Source organism: Equus quagga, chromosome 16 (genome assembly GCF_021613505.1).
Source record: "Equus quagga isolate Etosha38 chromosome 16, UCLA_HA_Equagga_1.0, whole genome shotgun sequence".
NCBI classification, from domain to species: domain Eukaryota; kingdom Metazoa; phylum Chordata; class Mammalia; order Perissodactyla; family Equidae; genus Equus; species Equus quagga.
In genome coordinates this window covers 20,324,240-20,344,012 of record NC_060282.1, presented here as the reverse complement: position 1 = coordinate 20,344,012, position 19,773 = coordinate 20,324,240, and the positions used below count along the sequence as shown (strand labels likewise).

General features: G+C 36.1%; 2 protein-coding genes across 3 annotated transcripts in view; one reads left to right on the top strand and one right to left on the bottom strand.

Annotated features, from left to right (window-relative positions):
• MRPL13 (mitochondrial ribosomal protein L13) overlaps positions 1 to 3,091 on the bottom strand; it is a 43,875-nt gene extending 40,784 nt beyond the window's left edge. Inside the window, exon 1 of the mRNA XM_046641614.1 lies at positions 2,944 to 3,091. Coding sequence (XP_046497570.1) covers positions 2,944 to 2,970 — 27 coding nt within the window. The 5' untranslated portion in view covers positions 2,971 to 3,091. The remainder of the gene's footprint in view (positions 1 to 2,943) is intronic.
• Positions 3,092 to 3,310: 219 nt separating this feature from the next.
• The window catches only part of MTBP (MDM2 binding protein), an 85,164-nt gene continuing 68,701 nt past the window's right edge, over positions 3,311 to 19,773 (top strand). For both annotated transcript variants that reach the window (XM_046641539.1, XM_046641540.1), the window contains exons 1-8: positions 3,311 to 3,463; positions 4,280 to 4,360; positions 9,531 to 9,604; positions 9,701 to 9,852; positions 11,473 to 11,531; positions 13,096 to 13,240; positions 14,571 to 14,688; positions 17,855 to 17,989. In XM_046641539.1, coding sequence (XP_046497495.1) covers positions 3,346 to 3,463; positions 4,280 to 4,360; positions 9,531 to 9,604; positions 9,701 to 9,852; positions 11,473 to 11,531; positions 13,096 to 13,240; positions 14,571 to 14,688; positions 17,855 to 17,989 — 882 coding nt within the window. In that variant the 5' untranslated portion in view covers positions 3,311 to 3,345. The remainder of the gene's footprint in view (positions 3,464 to 4,279; positions 4,361 to 9,530; positions 9,605 to 9,700; positions 9,853 to 11,472; positions 11,532 to 13,095; positions 13,241 to 14,570; positions 14,689 to 17,854; positions 17,990 to 19,773) is intronic.

Genomic DNA, 19,773 nt, shown 5'->3' with positions numbered 1-19,773 from the left:
GTATCTACCTCGTTCCCCTTGCACACCTTTTGTCAGATTTACCCCTACTCAAACATTTTGATGCCACTGTAAACGGCATTGTATTTTTAATTTCCAATTGTTTGTTGCTACTGCATAGAAATACACTTCATTTTTGTATATTGGTCTTGTATCTTGCAACCTTGCTAAATTTATCAATTCTGGTAGCTCTTTGTAGATTCCCTCTGATTTTTTAGAGATGATCATGTCCTTTGTAAACAAAGACAGCTTCTAGCCCATATCCTTTCCCTACCACTCTCAGCTTATGAACTGGTAAAAAACTTCAAACTGTGGCAACTATACAGGACAACCTTGTTTCTTCAATGAACTGCAAGGAAAAAGATAGGAATAGGAATTGGAAGCTATTTATTGAGAGAGAATTATAAAACATAGCAACTTACTGCATTTTGGATCCTAATCCAAAGGAACAAACTGTAAAAATATTATGTATTTAGATAATATATATGAGAAAATTGGAAATTTGAACACATACTAGATACTTGATAATATTAAGGAATTGCAGTTAATTTTTCTTTCAGCTTTGATAAATGGTATTGAGATTTTTTTTTAAACTCCTTACCTTATGGAGATTCCTCAAAAAATTTTAAAAAAAACCATACGACCCAGCTATTCCACTATTGGGTATCTATCCAAAGAGCTTGAAGTCAGCAATTCCAAAAGTCCCATGCACCCCAATGTTCACTGCAGCATTATTTACAATAGCCAAGACGTGGAAGCAACCTAAGTGCCCATCAACAGATGATTGGATAAAGAAGATGTGATGTGTATATATATATACACATATGTGTGCGTATATATGTATACATATGTGTATATATATATATATATATACACACACACATACACACACACAATGGAATACTACTCAGCTGAAAAAAAGAACAAAATCGTCCCATTTGCAACAACATGGATGGACCTTGAGGGAATTATGTTAAGTGAAATAAGCCAGATAGAGGACAACCTCTCTATGACTTCACTCATATGAGGAATTTAAAAACGCAGACAAAGAGAACAGATTAGTGGCTACCAGGGGAAAGGTGGGGTGGGGGGTGGGCACAAAGGGTGAAGGGGTGCACCTACAACAAGACAGACAAACAATAATGTACACCTGAAATTTCACAAGATTGTAACCTATCATTAACTCAATAAAAATTAAAAAAGAAATCCTTACCTTGTAGAGAACATACTGAAATATTTACTGATGAAATATTAATGTGAGATTTTACCTCAAATTCATAAGGAAAGAAGAGAATGAGGGTACAGATGAAATGATAGTGGCTATGAGCTTTTTGAAACTGGGCAATATCTACTTTTATATGTGATTGAAATTCTCCATAATAAAGTTAAAGAAAAAAGAAACTCTTGACCTCACTTCCCTACCAGGTACTGCCTCATTTACTTTTTCTTCTTTGTAGCTAAACTCTTCCAAAGAGTTTGCTCCAATTTGAGTTTACTCAAACTTTTTACTCCAATTTGTCTCCCCTCATTCTCTCTTCAACCTACTCCAACCTGGCTTTTGCCTTCCCGCACCCAACATCATCACTCTACTGCCTGTCAAGGTTACCATGACCTTCATGTTACTAAATCCATTGGTCAATTTGAAGTCTTCGACACAGCTGATGGTTCCCCACTCCTGGGTATTCCTTCTTCACTTGATTTCCAGGACACCACCTTCTGTTGGTTTTTCCCCCACCTTTGCTGGTTCTCCCCTTATCTCTTGCCTCTGAAATGTTGTAATGTCCCAGAACTCAGGATTTGGTCCTATTCTCTTCTCTTTACTCATTTCCTCAAAGACTTCATCCAGACCCATAACTTCAAATGCCATTTGTATGTTTAAGATTTCCTAATTTACATCTTCAACCTGGACCTCTTTACTAAAACTCTACACTTGTATCCAACTGCCCACTGGGCATCTGCACTACAGTGTTTCTTAAACCATACGTAGCAAAAGACTAGTTTTTCTCCAATCAATTGCAGACCGATACTTTGATAGAAAAAAAAGTGGTTAAAAAAATTAAAATACTGCACAATATCAAATTGTTATAGAAGTTTTTAAATGGTTAACTTTACTTCCTTTATTTACCTCATCAGGGACAAGTACTAGTCCAAAGAAGGAATTACACCCAGAGCAGGACTGGGCTAAGCGGCATCTCAGACCAACACATCCAAAACTGAACTCTTGCTCTTTCACCAGAAACCTGCTTCAATCTCAGCCTTGCCTATCTCAGTTGATGGCACACGCTTCAAGTTGTGGAGACAAAAAACCTGGGAGTAATCCTTCTTTCTTCTTTTCCTGTCAGCCCACATTCAGTCTTTTAAGAAATCCTATTGGCTCCACCTTCAACAAACCTGACCACGTTCCAACACGACACTGTTACTAGCCTAGTTCGTGCCACCATCATCTCTAGCCTGGATTACTGCAATAACTTCCAAACGGATTCTTTGCCTCTATCTTCCACCGATCCCCATCTCTGAGCTAGTCTGTCCTCGATTCAGCAGCCAGAGTGCTCCTTTTAACATCTGAGTGAGATCATGTTGCTCCTTGGCTCAAAAACCTTCAGTAGGTCCTCAATTTACTCAGTAAAAATCAAATTCTTACAATGGTCTACAATGCCGTATGTGACTCATCTTATTACCTCTCTGACCTTCTCCCCTAACACTCCTTCCGGGAAAAAACAAAAAACAAAACACATGAAAAGGGCTGACTGAAAAGAGGAGAGGACGGGTACCAGCGAACGAGAGGAAGCGGTGGCCAGTATCACTATCCTCGTTTGTGCTTTCCCAAGGCACCTCCTGGCCCAGAGACTCGGCTCCTACCAACTCAGCTTCACTCAACCCGCCGGAGCCATTGAACTCCTTCTGTCAGTGTAATCATCCCATCAAGTCACAGGAGGCCAAGCTCACCTGGGGCGCCCTGGAGAAACTCGACATGTTTCCCCACTAGCGCGACAGTCTTTGGTCCAGGATCCCAGGCCAGTCCCGCAGCATCACTGGTCCGGTGGGAAACACATAAAGCCAAGCATGACAGTTCCTAGGCCAGCCGGCTGTTCGTCTCCTTCGCCGCTTTTCCTGGGTCCCCTCCAATCTTCCCACGGTAGCAGTTTCGTCATGAAAGGAGAGACTAATGCAGTTATTGAGAGAATCATTCCCGAAAATAACCCGCTTGCTGGGAAAGCTGCGGAGAACCAACCGAGAACCCACAATTTCCAGCCGACCCAAGTAAAAGGGAACCGGAAGTGCATAAGCAGCGCGCGGCTGTTTGGATGTGGAAGCCGAGACCTGAAACAGAGGCTCGGCTCCGGGGAGATGGATCGGTACCTGCTCCTTGTGATCTGGGGGGAAGGAAAACTCCCGTCGGTAGCGAGTGAGGAGGCGGAGCATGGGCCAGGGGCGTCTTCCATTGAGGGTACCGAGAAGCAGCCGGGTAAGCCCTGGGCTGAGAAAGCGCGGGAACAGCTTGCAGAGAGGGGAGGAAATTTGAGTTTGTGATCAAGTTCTGCTGGGCAGAGACCTACATCGAGTTATCCTAGGAAGCTGGACTGTATCTGGGATCGACTAATAAAGGCTGAAAAATATCATAATCTTCGTGGAAAAATAGAGATAAATTTGTGGATGTAAGATTCCAGCGCTCAGAAGTTCTTGGCAAAGTGAAAATTTAACTGAATAGATTCTCTGTGCCTTAATGGAATTTCTTCTCTTTGGAAATATATGCATTCAATGGGCATTTCTGCCTCCTGTGTTCCAAATGCAGATAATACAGAAAGGAGCACGATGGCAAAGGATATTACCCTCCTAGAGTTTACATCCTAATGGGAGGAGACATCCCCACATAAATTAAGTTAAAAAAAAAGTGATAAATTTAAAACAATTTTAACGGTTTGAGATTACATTGCTTTTTGGTGCTCCTTTCTGGTCTCTGTGTTACATTTTGTTTGTTTTGATAGAGCAGGCATTTTGAAGAGGAAGTGTGTGCTTGTGTATAGAGTATTGTGACAGGGTTTCCCTTCTCAGTTTGAAATTATTCTTTTGGGGGAAATTTGGATTTGTGTTAACTGACAGGCATGTGCAAACAGTGAGCTTTTCCTATTTCTCTGCTTGCTTTAAGATTTATTATTTCAAAACTTGAACAGAGCATAGTTCTTTTATGTACAACATATTCTTGAGAATCTCCTATGGTGAAATTGGAATTTCACTAGATTACGTAAGTCTTGAGGGCATTGAGTTAGTCTTTCTTTTTCAGACTTAACTGCAGCAAATGTTTATGACCTCCTGAAAAGAAGCATTAGTGCTTCCATTAATCCGGAAGATAGTACTTTCCCTGGTAAGTATATTATAAACCCCTCTTTTCTCTGGCACGCCATTTGTGTTGGAACTGAACTTAATTTGTTCACTTAGGAATACAAGAAATACTTGTTGACTGTGTGTAAGTCACTGGGCTAGGGAGGTAATTAAGGAAATACAAAACCGGAAAAGACACTGTCCCTCTCTTCCTGATGCTTGAATGTCATGAAATTATGAAAATTATTTTAGGTTCTCAGCTTGAGTTTTGTTCCTGTTATGAGATTTTCTTGCCCATCTTTAGCTCCATATAAAATAGGGTACTGTGGCATTATAAGAAGGATTTCTAATTTTGTGCTGAGTACAGATACATTATTAATGCTCTTACACCCGTTTCCTTACCATTTTTTTTCATCCTTACCTCTTACTGATTCTTTGAAAAGCACTTCATAATTGTTAAATACAGTGGTCTTCTCTCCATTCTTATCTTAACTTTTTCAAAGTATTTGACTTTTTTGACCACCCCTTCCTTTATAAAAATCTTTTTTCCTTGGGTCTCTATTGGCATATACAAATCCATTTACTTACTTCTTTGATAGTTATCTTCTCTTTTACTTCTTCTTGGCTTCTATCTGAGTGCCTTTCACAGGCGCAGAAAATGAAGATACCAAAACAGACCAAGGCCTCAAAGCTGAAGGTTTCTGCACATAGCAGGGAGAGTATGCTTGTTTTCCTAACTTTGTAGTTCTCATGACTGCACAGTCTCTTCCTTTCCCTTTTCTTTCATTAGAGAACCTCTTGTCTCTGGGGTTTCAACTATCACCTTTGGGAAGTGATTTCTAATATGTACATACTGCCCCATCCTGTTTGCCAAGTCCCAGTAGTACTCATTAATTTTTTAAGTTGGTGTAATTTAAGTCAGTACTACTATTACTGCAAGAAAGATTTTCCTTCATTTCTGCCTTAAATGTGTATGTAAAAAAGCTGTTGGCAGTATTCTAGAGGTTCTCATGATAACTTTCACTTTACATTTGGGTAGATAGAAGTTTCTTCTTTTTTTTTTTTTATTGAGAATCTCTCTCTCTCTCTCTGTATGTGTGTGTGTGTGTATATATATATATATATATACACATTTTTTTTCAGGAAAAGTTTCACCCTAAGCTGACGTCTATTGCCACTCTTCCTCCTTTTTCTTCCTTTTGTCCCACAAAAGCCGCAGTACATAGTTGTGTATAGTTGTAAATTTTTCTAGTTATGTGTGAGCTGCCACTACAACATGGCTACTGACAGACAAGTGGTGTGATTGCATGCTCAGGAACTGAACCCAGGCCACTGAAGTGGAGCATGCAGAACTTTAACCAGTAGGCCACCAGGGCTGGCTTGATAGAAGTTTATAGGCAGTCCTTGTTTGTATGGTAATGGGGGACCCTATAAATGTGCAAGCTGAAGCCATGCAAAGCCATCCTTAATATAACAATCAATGGGGAAAATTACAAATGTTCCATGAGATTTTTTTTGTCGAAACAGTAAAAATTCTTACTATTGGTTATAAATGTAGAGGAAATGAAAAACATAGAACTAATATTTATTTCATATGCTGTAGTTTAAAACTTTAGAAACGTTGAGAATTAGTGTTGCATTTTTTTATGAAAAGCTATCAAGTAGTTTGAACAGTGCTGGCTACCTTCTCATCACCATATAACTTATGATACAGAGTGAGCATCTTTTCTGTGTTTTGGTGAATTGTTATACTCCTAAGTTTGTATTAGCCTCCGATGTTTTATCCTTTCCAATTTTAATGTTGTGAAATGTCTCTGAGTTCCTTTAATGCAAAGGTTTTTGCCAGCATCATTTTCTCTGGGACGTCGTCATCCTTTTTGTCACACTGTTTTTGTTACAGCAGCTATTTCTAGAGTCCATTTGTAAGCTTGAGTATCACTTTCAGTGTTATTACTTATTGGTTTTTTTTGCTGTGCTGCGTCTTTTTCTTTTTTCTTTTGCCAATTCCTTCTTCCTATTATTCATTTTGGAATATCACATGGATTTATCACTAGGAGACAAGGAGGCAACAGGATTAAATCTTTTGCCGTCTATATGAACTGAATGACAGATGTGCAGTGACCACTCAGCAACAAACTTTGAAAATAGTAATGTGGTTGGTCATTGATCCTGATACACATCTTCTATTTATGTAGTGATTTGTGATCTGAGAAGCTAGCAGTGAAGTTTTACTTTATGTTCATTAATAAACCACAGTAACTGGGATTTGAACCCTGTTTGGGGGGAACTGGTATTATTTAAACCATGGTAATTGAAATCTGTGCAGATCGGAACCATGCAAAGAAAAAACTGTCTGTATTGAGTTTCCTACCATGCTGGGATTGTTGCTTTCAATAACATGGCAAGTCTGAGGAACTGGAAATGCAATGTGATTGTAAATGAGATAAGGCTGGAGAGGTGTAGGCATAGCTATGTAGAGGACTTTGTAAATCGTCAGAGTGTTTGGATTTTTTTCCTAATGGTAATTAGCAGCTATTGAAGGCTTTAGTGAAGGAAGAGGCATGATCAGGTCTGTGCTATGGAAGTATTCTGGCTATAGTATGGTAGACAGATTAGAGGAAAGTAAGGGGGCTGCTGCAGAAGACCAGCTAAGCAATGAGAGTGGCAGCCAGGCTGGAGGAAGGTGGATAGATCTGAAGGAAATTATGGAGGTAGAATCCATCTGACTTAGTGTTGGATTGGTATGATTTAGGAGAAGGGAAGAGTGAGGAAGGAATCAAGGATGATGTTAGATTTCTGGCTTGGGTAGTAGTATAGATGGTGGCATTTAGTGAGATAAGAGAATTAGATTTTGAGGGAATATGACATGTTCAATTTATAACTTGTTTAGTTGCCTGTAAGATGTCAAAGTGAAAATGTTTTGTAAAAGTTGGATATATGTGTCTGGAACTCAAAAGACAGGGTAAGGCTGGAGATAAATATTACAGAGTCATCAATATATAGACATCAGTTCAAGCCATGAGAGAGGATGGGATTGCTTGTGGATAGCAGAAAATCTCGAGCTGAATCCCAGTATGTATTTAAAGGAACTGAACCCCAGTTTTTAAAGGAACGACAAGGAGCAGCCTGAAAGATAGATTGCACAGAAGCCAAGTGTTTTAAGGAGAAAGTAGTCAACCGTGTCCTCTTTGATTCCTTTCTTACCCTTATGTTGAGAGGTCAGGTAACAACAGAACTAAAAAGACTCTGTTAGATTCAGTAACATGTTAGTTATGGGTGACTTTGGTGAGTGGAGTTATAGTGGCATATTGGAGACAAAAAACAGATTGAAATAGATTTGGAGGGAAGTACAAGAGGTGACGAAATGGAAACAGTCAAGTGTAGACAGCACTTTCAGAAAGTTTATCCTTGAAGAATAAAGAAAGAGATATAGTATCTGGAAAAGGGAGGTGAATTTAAAGGAGATCTTCTTTTATTTTTTTAATGACTTGAGAAATACTTGTGCAAATTTAAATGCCAATAGGAAGGAACTGACAGTGGAGGAGAGATTGAAGATGCAAGAAAGGTAGTATAATGAGTGGCCTGGGGTCCTGGCAGAAGTCTGAGGGATAACCTTGTTGGAAGGGCAGTGCCTCTTATGTGTTAACAGGAAGGAATGAGGAAAGACTTAATGGGAATGCAAGTACGTCATATGTTTGCTGACAGGAAGTTATGGAAGTTATTATCTAATAGTTTCTATTTTCTTAAGAAGTAGGAGATAAAGTCTTTTGCTGAGATTGTTGTCAGATAGTTGTAATAGGCTCTTAGCATCTTACCCAGGTTCCATGAGTTAAGCCTCAATTACCACATTTCTCCTTCCCCCTCCTTTGAACCCAGTTTCTAGCCATAGCTCTAGATTCTTCATGGTTCTTCTGACACACACCCTGGGGTGACCTTAATTTCATAGCCTCGTAGTATTACTATCTCCAAGAAGAGCATCTTCCTTAACTTTTGGTTATAGTTACTCTTTAACCCCTCTCTGTCTAGCCAGGTTGAACAAGACCTTCCTGATCTTTGAAGAGGGAGTCATTTTCCCAAAAATGACTTGCATGGTTTTGTGTGACTCAGTGGTAATTGAATGGGTGTATTTTTCAATATCTTTAACATAAGTTTTAGTGTTTGAAATAATGATTAAAATAGATTTTGAATTGTGACTAAAACAAAGTATTCATTGCAAGTGAATAATTTTGCTCTTTGGGCAGAGATTTTAAAAAGATCCATGTAATATATCTGTATCTATATAGATAGATAGATACAGGTGGGCCCCTACTTACACAGTGGGTTGACTTACGATGTGATTTTTTGGCCTAACAATGCTATCCCCTAACCACGATAGCATTCAGTAGAAACCTTACTTGGAATTTTGAATTGTGACCTTTTCCCCGGCGAAGGGCTAACTGTGTGCAGCAGATACTCTCTTGTGATGCTGAGCAGCAGCAGTGAGGCTTCCAGTCAGCCCTGCAATCAGGAGGGTAAACAACTGATATACTTACAGCCATTCTGTACCCACGCAACCATTCCATTTTTCACTTTCAGTACAGTATTCGATAAATTACATGAGATATTTGATGCTTTATTATAAAATAGCATTTGTGTTAGATGGTTTTCCCAACCATTTGCTAATAATATGAGTGTTCTGAGCACGTTTAAGGTAGGCTAGGCAAAGCTATGATGGTCAGTTGGTTAACTATATTAAATGCATTTTTTTTTTTTAAAGATTTTATTTTTTCCTTTTTCTCCCCAAAGCCACCCCGGTACATAGTTGTATATTCTTTGTTGTGGGTCCTTCTAGTTGTGGTATGTGGGACGCCGCCTCAGCGTGGTTTGATGAGCAGTGTCATGTCCGCGCCCAGGATTCGAACCAACGAAACACTGGGCCACCTGCAGCGGAGCGCACGAACTTAACCACTCGGCCACGGGGCCAGCTCCTATTAAATGCATTTTTAACTCACAATATTTTCATCTGATGATGGGTTTGTTGGGGCATATCCCTATAGTAAGTGAAGGAAAATCTGTGTAGGTGTATATGGAAGATACATATATATCTCTCTCTATATATATCACTTGGAGAACTATGTAATATATATCAAAATTATGTAATTGTCTATATATGCTATAACATTTGCTTATTTGTGGTATGCCTTTCTTCTAATAAGCATGATTTTGTTTTCAAGCTTGTTCGGTGGGCGGTATACCTGGTTCCAAGAAGTGGTTCTTTGCAGTGCAGGCAATATATGGATTTTATCAGGTAATGGAAGTAAAAAAAATAGTCATTGGTAAATGTCTTTGTTAATACAAAAAATTTCATGAACCCATTATTTAATGCAATCTTTTGATATGTTAGTTTTGTAGTTCTGACTGGGAAGAGATACATTTTGGTACGGAAAAAGATGAAATTGAAGATGTTCTTCAAACAAATATTGAAGAATGTTTGAGTGCTGTTGACTGTTTTGAGGAAGAAGATAGTAATAGCAGGGAATCATTATCCTTGGCTGAGTATGCTTATATGCTTTTTATGATATCTTTAAAATATGTAACATTAGATAGTATTTTAGCCATGAGTATGAAGATTCGATATTTTAGCAGCTATAGTAAGGGAATTTTAGTTAATTGAAATTTTCAAATCTTCATTTGGGAAGACATTAGGCAATTTGGGCCTTTTATTGAGTAAAATTCTTTAAAATGCAAAAATTTGTATCTGAAAATGTGTAGCCTCTTAAGCTTATGTAATTGCAAGAATCATAAAAAGTGATAATTAATATGTCGCTTTCTTAAAGATAAATTCTGCCTGATATTATACTTCAAGAGCTTGAATAGCAACTTTATTTAAGGTTGGTAACTGGCATTCAAACCAAATTATCATGTTCATTTTGCTATTTGAGGCTGAGATATATGATTTCTTCACTTTATATGCATCTTCAGCATTTCAGTTACCTTTAAAATCCATAAGGAATTTTTGAGGGTGATATAGATGATTGAGTTCACTTTTAGGTTTTTTGAATTGTGGTACAAAATATAAGTTGATCCAAGTGATAGAAGTGATGATAAATTTTTTCCATTCATGAAATATTCCGTCTCTGACTCATAATTAATACCCTTCACCTTAGTCTTCCATAATACTTCATTATAAAAAACCACTTTTATTGTAGTATTCACATATTATAATTCACATATTTCTATAAATTGCTGCAGACTTTAAAAATTTTGTATTTCTATTTTCAGATCCTGTTTGTTTGTACTGATTAGTGAAGGGAGACATTGTAGAACTGTGGGAAGGGCATTGAACCAGGGGTTAGTGAAGGTGGTCTCTGGTCGAATGCCTGGGCCAGTCCCTTGACTTCTCTGGTCCTTTGTTTTCTCATCTGGAAAGTGTTGAGATCCTTTCAGAGGATCTTTAAGGTACCTTTATCATTCCTTCTGTTTTCCCACCACTGTTAAAAGATGATGAGTGTAAAAGTAAATATTTCTAGTAAGTGATCTAATAATTGTTTCCACAAGAGGGAGCTTGAAAACTATACTTTACCATAAGATGCCTTGTCTTTTAGACAATGGTGGGTTTATAATAGGATGTAAGTACCTTTATGCTATATAATAAACTATTTTGAGAAAAAAATTTCATCTTAGGGATAAAATTAATAGGTTTTGAAGAATTGGAGGAGGGCATCATATTTTCCAGTCAGGGCTGTTATATGCCATTCAGAGAAAACCAATATCCTTCTTTATTAAACACTTCGCAACACCTTACTTTTAGGATTCAGAAAAATGTTTGTTCTATTAGTTATAATTTACATTTAATATACTAGATATAATTTAGGGAGTTTTTTTTCCTTTTTTTCTTATTTGTTTGTTTTTGGGTGTTGTTCAAAACTTGGACTCAGGTTTGAATCCTAGCTTCTACACCTCCTATTTATGTGACTTTAGGCAATTTATTTAAATTAAAGGTAACAGTAGTAGTATAGTAGTGCTTCATTGAATTGTCATGAGGATCAAATGAGATAGTGCCTCTAACATACTTAACAGTGTCTGGGACATGGATCCATTTAATTACTGTTACCTGTTATGATTGTATGTAATATGTATATGTGGTTTTTTTTCTAAGTTTCCCTTTTATTTTAGTCTATATGAAGAATCTGCGGAAAATTTGCATCAGTTATCAGACAAACTTCCTGCTCCTGGTAATAATTTATGACTGCTTTCAATAATTAGTATCTTGCTTTACACCTTCTATGAATGAGTAATAAGTTCAGTCTCTGTGCTAGTGTTCTCACTTCTAATTTTGAAATTCAAAATGAAAAATAATTTCTTAATTGAAGTTGAGACAAAACGTACTGCACTAATTTAATAAAGTACATTGCCAAGACATTATGGTTCTCTTAATTGTTTTCATTTAGTGAGACAAAGATTAGAACTTAGAAAATTAAGTACCTGTCTCTGTGTCCTTATTTAGTTATTACTGAAGAAGAATCTTCACACTGTATACCTTTATTTTATAGAGTATGTTCTATAGAACACTAGTCCCATGAATAACTCCTGGAAAAAGAAGTTCTTTAACCTGCATAATTTGGATAGCATTCTTTTATTGGTGTGAAGTCACTATACTCATTATCAAATAGAAAGTTGTGCGGTAAAAGAAGCACTTAGCAATCTTTTTACTGAACCCACTTTTTTTCCAATAGTGGAAAGCATATTTTATGAAATAGTGCGTTATACTGTTCTTAAAACTGTTTTTTGTCTTAAACTAATCTTTGTGTTACTCAAGCAGCTTGCATCAAAAGCTTGGTACAATTCGACATCCACAAATATTTTTGAAGAACTTTCTTTTCTGAATATTTTTAATATTGATGGTCATTTATTAAGCAGATGTTTATTGTGTTTAGTGTATGTCATGCATTGTAGTAGGAGCTGAGTATACAGTGATGAGTAAAACATATGTGGTTACCATAAAGGACTTCATACCTCACAGTTTAATCCTTATATTCAAGATCATATTTTGGTGTAAAAGGTCCCATGTGGAAAATAACTGAATACGTTGGTAAATAAACATCAATTTTTTAAATGAAATGTGTGAAATTTAAAATATGCATTGAAATACACAGTTGTTGTTTTGGCAAATTAGAGTACTTTCATTATCAAATTTTTATCTGGCTTCTGTTTTATTTTGATTTTTATGGTGCTTCAGTAAATTTATAATTTTATAAAATTAAAAAAGATTTAAAGTTTCATGAAGTTATCTTTCTTTCTCAGGAATCAATGATGTCAGTATAATTGAATTTTCTGAGTTTTATTGTCCTTTAAAAAGAGAAGTAATTTATTTAAATATTACAGTTTTATGCTAATTCACTCCCTTTTGTATAACAAAATTAAATATAGAAAAATGTAATGAAATTGCACAGGTTTTTTTTTTCCTCTGTTCAGTATAACAATAGCATTGATGATCTCAGGAGCAATGTGTATAATTAACCACTGGTGCATAATTGGCAAGTAATTATAATATAGTTCATTGTTTTCTGGCATATGCTAGCTATTTCAAGATAATATGGCTTTAAATCAAATGATGAACATTTAAAATTTTTAAACTTCTAATGATGTGTATTGTTTTGAAGAATTTCAGTAATTAAAGTTGAAATCCTCCTTGATCTTCTAAATAAACATAAAATTCAATTGTTCCAGGTACTATTTTGAGATAAGTCAGATCTAACATTTTTAAAAAATTACAAAAATTCCTTTTTCTCTTTCTAGGTAGAGCAATAATAGATATACTACTGTTGCCGTCTGACAAAGATCCTCCTAAATTAAAAGACTGTTTACCTACTGTAGGAGCATTAAAACATTTAAAGGAATGGTATTCAGCAAAAATTACTATAGCAGGAAATCGTTGTGAAATGTAAGTTTCTTTATTCATATTTGATTACTGTCTGTGTTGTCTGTTTTTACAACATGCTACCCTGCTTTTAATAGACTTAGCATTTGAATATGTTATTTAATGTGATAAGATAGTTTTATGTCATAATGTGATTGGAGATTTATCTATTGAGAAGAATCTAGATTTTTCTTATTTCATACCTTGTATTTCTGATATGTTTAAGATTTTAGTAGATATTATCAATGCTGTTTTATAACTCTTATTGAGCATTAATTCTCCAAACACACTGTGCTTTTAAACATGCTTGTCTTGTCCATTGAACACCATGAGTACCATGGATACATAGATAACACTGGATTTGTAATGTCATATTTGTTTTTTGTTTTATGTACCAATATAGAAATAAATATATACTGTTGTGTTTTATGACACTTTAATAAGGATCAATTTTCTATTATAGTTTGATCCTTAAATAAGTATTCAAATGGTATTTATTAACTTCATGAGTTTTTTCGCTTAACAAGTGTTTAGGGAGCACTAACAGCAATAGATGCTGGTAAGTTAAGAAAGTGAGATTTGAGCCAGCCCTGATAGCCTACTGGTTAAAGGTTGGAACGCCCCGCTTCAGCAGCCCAGGTTTGGTGCCCGGGTTCACTTCCCAGGCATGGAAGCACACCACTTGGCTGTTGGTAGCTGTGCTGTGGTGGCGGCACATAGAAGAACTAGAAGAACCTGCAACTAGAATATACAGCTGTGTACTGCGGCTTTGGGGAGGGATAAAAAGAAGGAAGATCGACAACAGATGTTAGCTCAGGGTGAATCTTTCCCAGCAAAAAAAAAAAAAAAAGACCATATCTATCTTGAAAAACCAAAAAAAAAGAAAGTGAGATTTGATCTTTTTTATTGAAATGAGGAAGAAACGGGAATGCCAAGTCATGATAGTCTGTGATAAGTACTATTATGGAATTCTATGCAAAAGTGTATGGGAACAATTTACGAGAGTTTTCCTTTTTAAGATAAGGAACTTGCATTGAGTCTGTGTGTGTGTGTGTGTGTATGTGTGTGTAACTGACACATTTAAGCCAATAAATAGTTAAGAGGAAAACCTATTTCTTCATCTGTAGTATTAAAAGCAATTACTCTTAATCCTTGGGAATGTTGGGATGAAATGAACGTGTGATAGCATCTCAGAGGCTGACTTAATGGGTGTTCTGTAATATTTTAAAAAGTAGATAAAAGCAGTGATATAAACTTTGCTTTTTTTCCTGTTTGTCTTGTAGTTAACTGTAATCATTAAATCTAAGTAAAATATAAAACCCTATATTTAGTTATCATAATCTTTTATTTATAGAAATTGTCAGAAAATTGCAGAATACCTTTCTGCTAATGTTGTATCTTTAGAAGATGTCAGAAACGCTATTGACTCAAAAGAATTATGGAGGGGAAAGATTCAGATATGGGAAAGAAAGGTAAGTGGATTTCTCAATTATCATAGCTTGCAAAGCAGGCCTTTCGACTTCATTTACAACACAGATAGTTTATCTTTTTATTTTTTTTATTAAGATTATGATAGTTAACAACCTTGTGAAATTACAGTTGTACATTATTATTAGTCATGTTGTAGGTACACCACTTCACCCTTAGTGCCCTCCCCCCACCCCCCTTTCCCCTGGTAACCACCAATCAGTTCTCATTTTCTATATGTTAATTACCACCTGTGAGTGGAGTCATACAGAGTTCGTCTTTTTCTGTCTGGCTTATTTCACTCAACAGAATACCCTCAAGGTCTATCCATGTTGTTGTGAATGGGACGACTTTGTCCTTTTTTATGGCTGAGTAGTATTCCATTGTATATACACACACACCATATCTTCTTTATCCAATCATCAGTTGCTGGGCACTTAGGTTGCTTCCATGTCTTGGCTATTGCAAATAATGCTGCAATGAACATTGGGGTGCATGGGACTTTTGGCATTGCTGATTTCAGGTTCTTAGGATAGATACCCAGTAGTGGGATGGCTGGGTCATAAGGTATTTCTATTTTTAACTTTTTGAGAAATCTCCATACTGTTTTCCATAGTGGCTGCACCAGTTTGCATTCCCACCAACAGTATATGAGGGTTCCTTTTTCTCCACAACCTCTCCAACATTTGTCACTCTTGGTTTTGGATATTTTTGCCATTCTAACAGGTGTAAGGTGATATCTTAGTGTAGTTTTGATTTGCATTTCCCTGATGATTAGTGATGATGAGCATCTTTTCATGTGTCTATTGGCCATCTGTATATCTTCTTTGGAGAAATGTCTGTTCATGTCCCCTGCCCATTTTTTGATTGGGTTGTTTGATTTTTTGTTGTTGAGCTGTGTGAGTTCTTTATATAGTATGGAGATTAACCCTTTGTCGGATAAATAACTTTTAAATATTTTTTCCCAATTAGTGGGCTGTTTTTCTGTTTCAATCCTGTTTTCCATTGCCTTGAAGAAGCTCTTTAGTCTGATGAAATCCCATTTGTTTATTCTTTCTATTGTTTCCCTCGTCTGAGGGGTTATGGTGTCCAAAAAGATTCTTTTGAAACTGATGTCAAAGAGTGTACTGCCTATATTCTCTTCTAGAAGACTTATTGTTTCAGGCCTAATCTTTAGGTCTTTGATCCATTTTGAGTTTATTTTAGTGAATGGTGAAAAAGAGTGGTCAATTTTCATTCTTTTACATGTGGATGTCCAGTTTTCCCAGCACCATTTGTTGAAGAGACTTTCTTTTCTCCATTGTATGCCCTCAGCTCCTTTGTCGAAGATTAGCTGTCCACAACACAGATAGTTTAAATGAATCTTAATGAAATGTACCTTCTAAAGGTGTTCTAGAATAGCACTATCTAAAGAGAACTTTCTGTGATAATGGAAATACTCTATCTCTATGTTAATGCAGTAGCCCACTAGCTTCATATTGCTGCTGAGCAGTTTATATGTGACAACTTCAATGCGAGAACTGAATTTTTAACTTTATTTTAATTAATTTAAATTTAAATAGTCACTGTGATTCTGTTTTGGACACTGCAGTTCTGGAATGTAATATTCTTTAAAAACATAGAATTTGACATTAGTTATGTTTGTGGTGTTTATCCAAGCTGCTTTGTTTTATTGCATGTGTAAGCTGCTTAGAATGTATTCTGTTACCTGTAATACCACCTAGGTGATCTCTGCCCTCTACTAACAAGTTCTTTGATTTTAAACAATTTTTTTTACCCTTACTAGACCCCAGATTTCTCAGCTACAAGATGAGAATACTAGCTTAGTTGGACCCTTCTAATTTTAAATTTCTATGGGGTTCCAGGTCTGTTTGGCATCTTTTACTATGAATGAATATGTTTGGTGGTTTTTATAAGTTGTGTCCATGTTGAAATAAGTCTTCCTAATATTTTATATCTTTGTGTCTTTACATATTTTTGTACATAGACAAAGCTAAGTTTCTTAATATTTGCTCAGGGTGACATGGGAGCATGAGTAGGCCTTTGAGTTCCTATAAATTTTTATTGCACTAATTACTGGATCTTTTTCCCCTTTTTTAAGTCACCCTTAATAGTGGTTTAATTAAACCTATAAGACGACAACAGTAATTCTTGTGGCTGGGTCCTTCTTGTTGGTTTGAATGCTGTCTTTCTTATCTTGGGAAGGTAAAGTCTGCAGGTAAACCCTTTCTATGAGTGATTTTAATGTACACAAACCATGTAGGCACCTGGAAGAGTGCAGGATACGATTAGCTGGGAGAATAGCTTTTGCATGTATTTTCTGAAACTGCATATTTACAGACAGACAAATAATGGCAGAGTTCTTTTCATATGATTCTTTTGTTCTTTTATGAATAGGAAATTAAATGTCCATATCTCCATAGGATGCATTTAAAATTTGAAATCACTTCTTTGGGGGGGAATAGCTCTTAGTCTAGAGGCATTGTAGTGATTAAGGACATAGATTCTAGAGTTCAACTGTCTGCCTTCAAATCCCAACTCTGTTTCTTGCTAGTTTTGTGTGACATGTTGGATGATTAGCCTCCTGTTGCCAAGTTGTCTTCATCTGTAAGACAGGGATAATAATAGTTCCCACCTCATAGATTCTTATGAGGATGAAATTTTTTAAAGCACAGAGTCACTTCTCAATAAGTGTTAGCTATCATTGTCGTTACCATTACAATTATTAGCACCCCTACTATTACTACTTCTGCAGGAATTGATCTTTTTCAGTAACTTATGTTGAAAGCAAACCGTGTGTGAAGCGCTGTCGTAAGGATCTAGTGGTGAATAAGACATACAGGTTCTGTTTTTGCAGAACTTTCAGACTGATAGGAAACCAGATAGAAGTATATGTAAAGGAGGTTGTTTGGTTCTGTGGTTGCATAGAATGTGCTTAATATACTTTTGTGAGCTGGTGAAGGGTCAAGGAGAGCTTTTCATGAAAAATCCATGTGTAAGTTGACATAAGAAGGATGTGTCCATGTATGGAAGAACCACTCTCTGAGCTGAAGAAACGAAAATAAATTTACATATGGTTTTCCTCTCAACTTTTACGTTGCGATAAGATGTGTTAATCTTTGTCACTTTATTCATGATGTCTGTAACTGCGTTCTCTTGGTTTCTTTTCAGTTTGGATGTGAAATTAGTTTTCCTGAGTTTTGTTTAAAGGGAGTCACACCTAAAAATTTTAGTACATCTAATTTAAATACTTGCTTTCTTGCCAAAAAGATGATATCATCAAAGGATAAGAATATTTTGCCAAAGGTAATCTATGTTTAATTTATTTTGCAACTATCCATTCATGCATTTTTTGTTCCTATAAGATATGTTTGAATTCTAAATTAACATTACTAACATATGTGCTTAAGCGTGCTCACTTGCGTAACTTTTATTATAATTATAATTAAGTGCTTAAATTATACTGTGGTAGCACCATTAAATGTTGGCAAAACGATCACTGTTTTAGAATTTTTAAAAAATGGAATGATCCTAACCTTAGATCAGCATAGGCCTGAAACTACCTTTTGTTTGGACTTGCCTGTGTGACCTTTCTAAGACTCAGTTTGGAGAGAGTTTGATACAGTGGAAAGAGAACAGGCTTTGATGTTAGGTCAGCCTGCATTTGAAAGCTGACTTTGTTACCAATGAGATAGCATAACTTTGTGTAGATGATTAACTTATTTGTGAAATGGAGGCAATAATAACAGACTTATCTTACAAAGTTATTATGAGGGTTAAATGAGGTAAGAGATTAGGATCCGACGTAGGCTATAGTACTTGACATGCTTCATTTACAGTTTAAGAAATCTTAGTTCTTGTCCCATATCTCCATAGTTTTCTTCTTAAAATGCAAGTAATTATAAAGTATAATAATTAAAAAGGGGTGATTGCTTTTTTTCCACAATGGAAAAATAACATAAGAAGAGGTATTTACATAGAAGAACTTTAAAAACTCACTTTTAAAGACCCAATTCAAGAATTATGCGAAACATAATGGTCATAAAGTTACAAGGATGTCAGATTGGTGGGTAATATTTTCTGATCAAAGGATAGTACAGAAAATGTCATATTTCTGATGTGAACACATTTCCCAATAGTTGTTCAGAATTGCTTACTTTAAGTAACTTACCGTGGCCATCTTTCACAGGAATATTAAGTTCATTTCTAAAGATTACAATCATAAGATTGATGACCTCAACTTCTCTTCTTTGGTAGCACACCATTCTTTTGGTAGTACACCATGAATAATGTATCTAATTTTTGCTGCTATTGAAGAGAATCTTAGGGTACAACCTCTTCAATAAATGCAAGTCTCTGTGTCTCTATATATACACACACATAATTACATACACATATACATACTATATAAACACACACTGACATACACATATCGTATATGGTGAAATTACTCAGCTTTCTGCAAGTTTAAAACTTTGCATAGTTTCCTCATGATGCATTCGCTTTCCTTTGCCCTTCTTATGAAGCACTCTAGTCCCAACTTGAAATACCTGCCCTTCACTACCTCACTCTCAGTTTAGTTTTAGGCTCTCCCCAAAGAAGTACTGCAATTTTGTTTCCCTAAGTTGGGCTTTCTTTGTTAATTAGCACTCTTGACTTCATTAGTTCTCTCTTTAATTTCTTCAATATTTCCTCCAAGGATTTTTCTTTTTTTTTAATCTCAGCGTACCACTCAACCTAAGTTCATCCTGGAGTGTCTTTTCTTTCTTTTTCAGTCTTGCAGACCCTCTTAATTCGGTTCTTCAATGTCCTAGCCTCTGGGGTCATCTGTCTGTCTTGCTGCAGATAAATAGGAAAAGTTGAGAACTCTTGTCTTCTGTTGCTTGCTTCCTTCTATACTCATTTTCTCCCTGGTGGCTCTTTCCGCTTACTAAGAAAGCTCCATGTCTGTCCTCTACTCTGACAGATAGAATTGAAACAGAGGAAATTCTTGTCTGCTATAGAACGTTAAATGTTTGCCTTGTATAATGTGTAAATACCTGCTTTTAAAGATCCAGTTTAAAGTTTTGAACCCTAGAAGTTTTGAACTA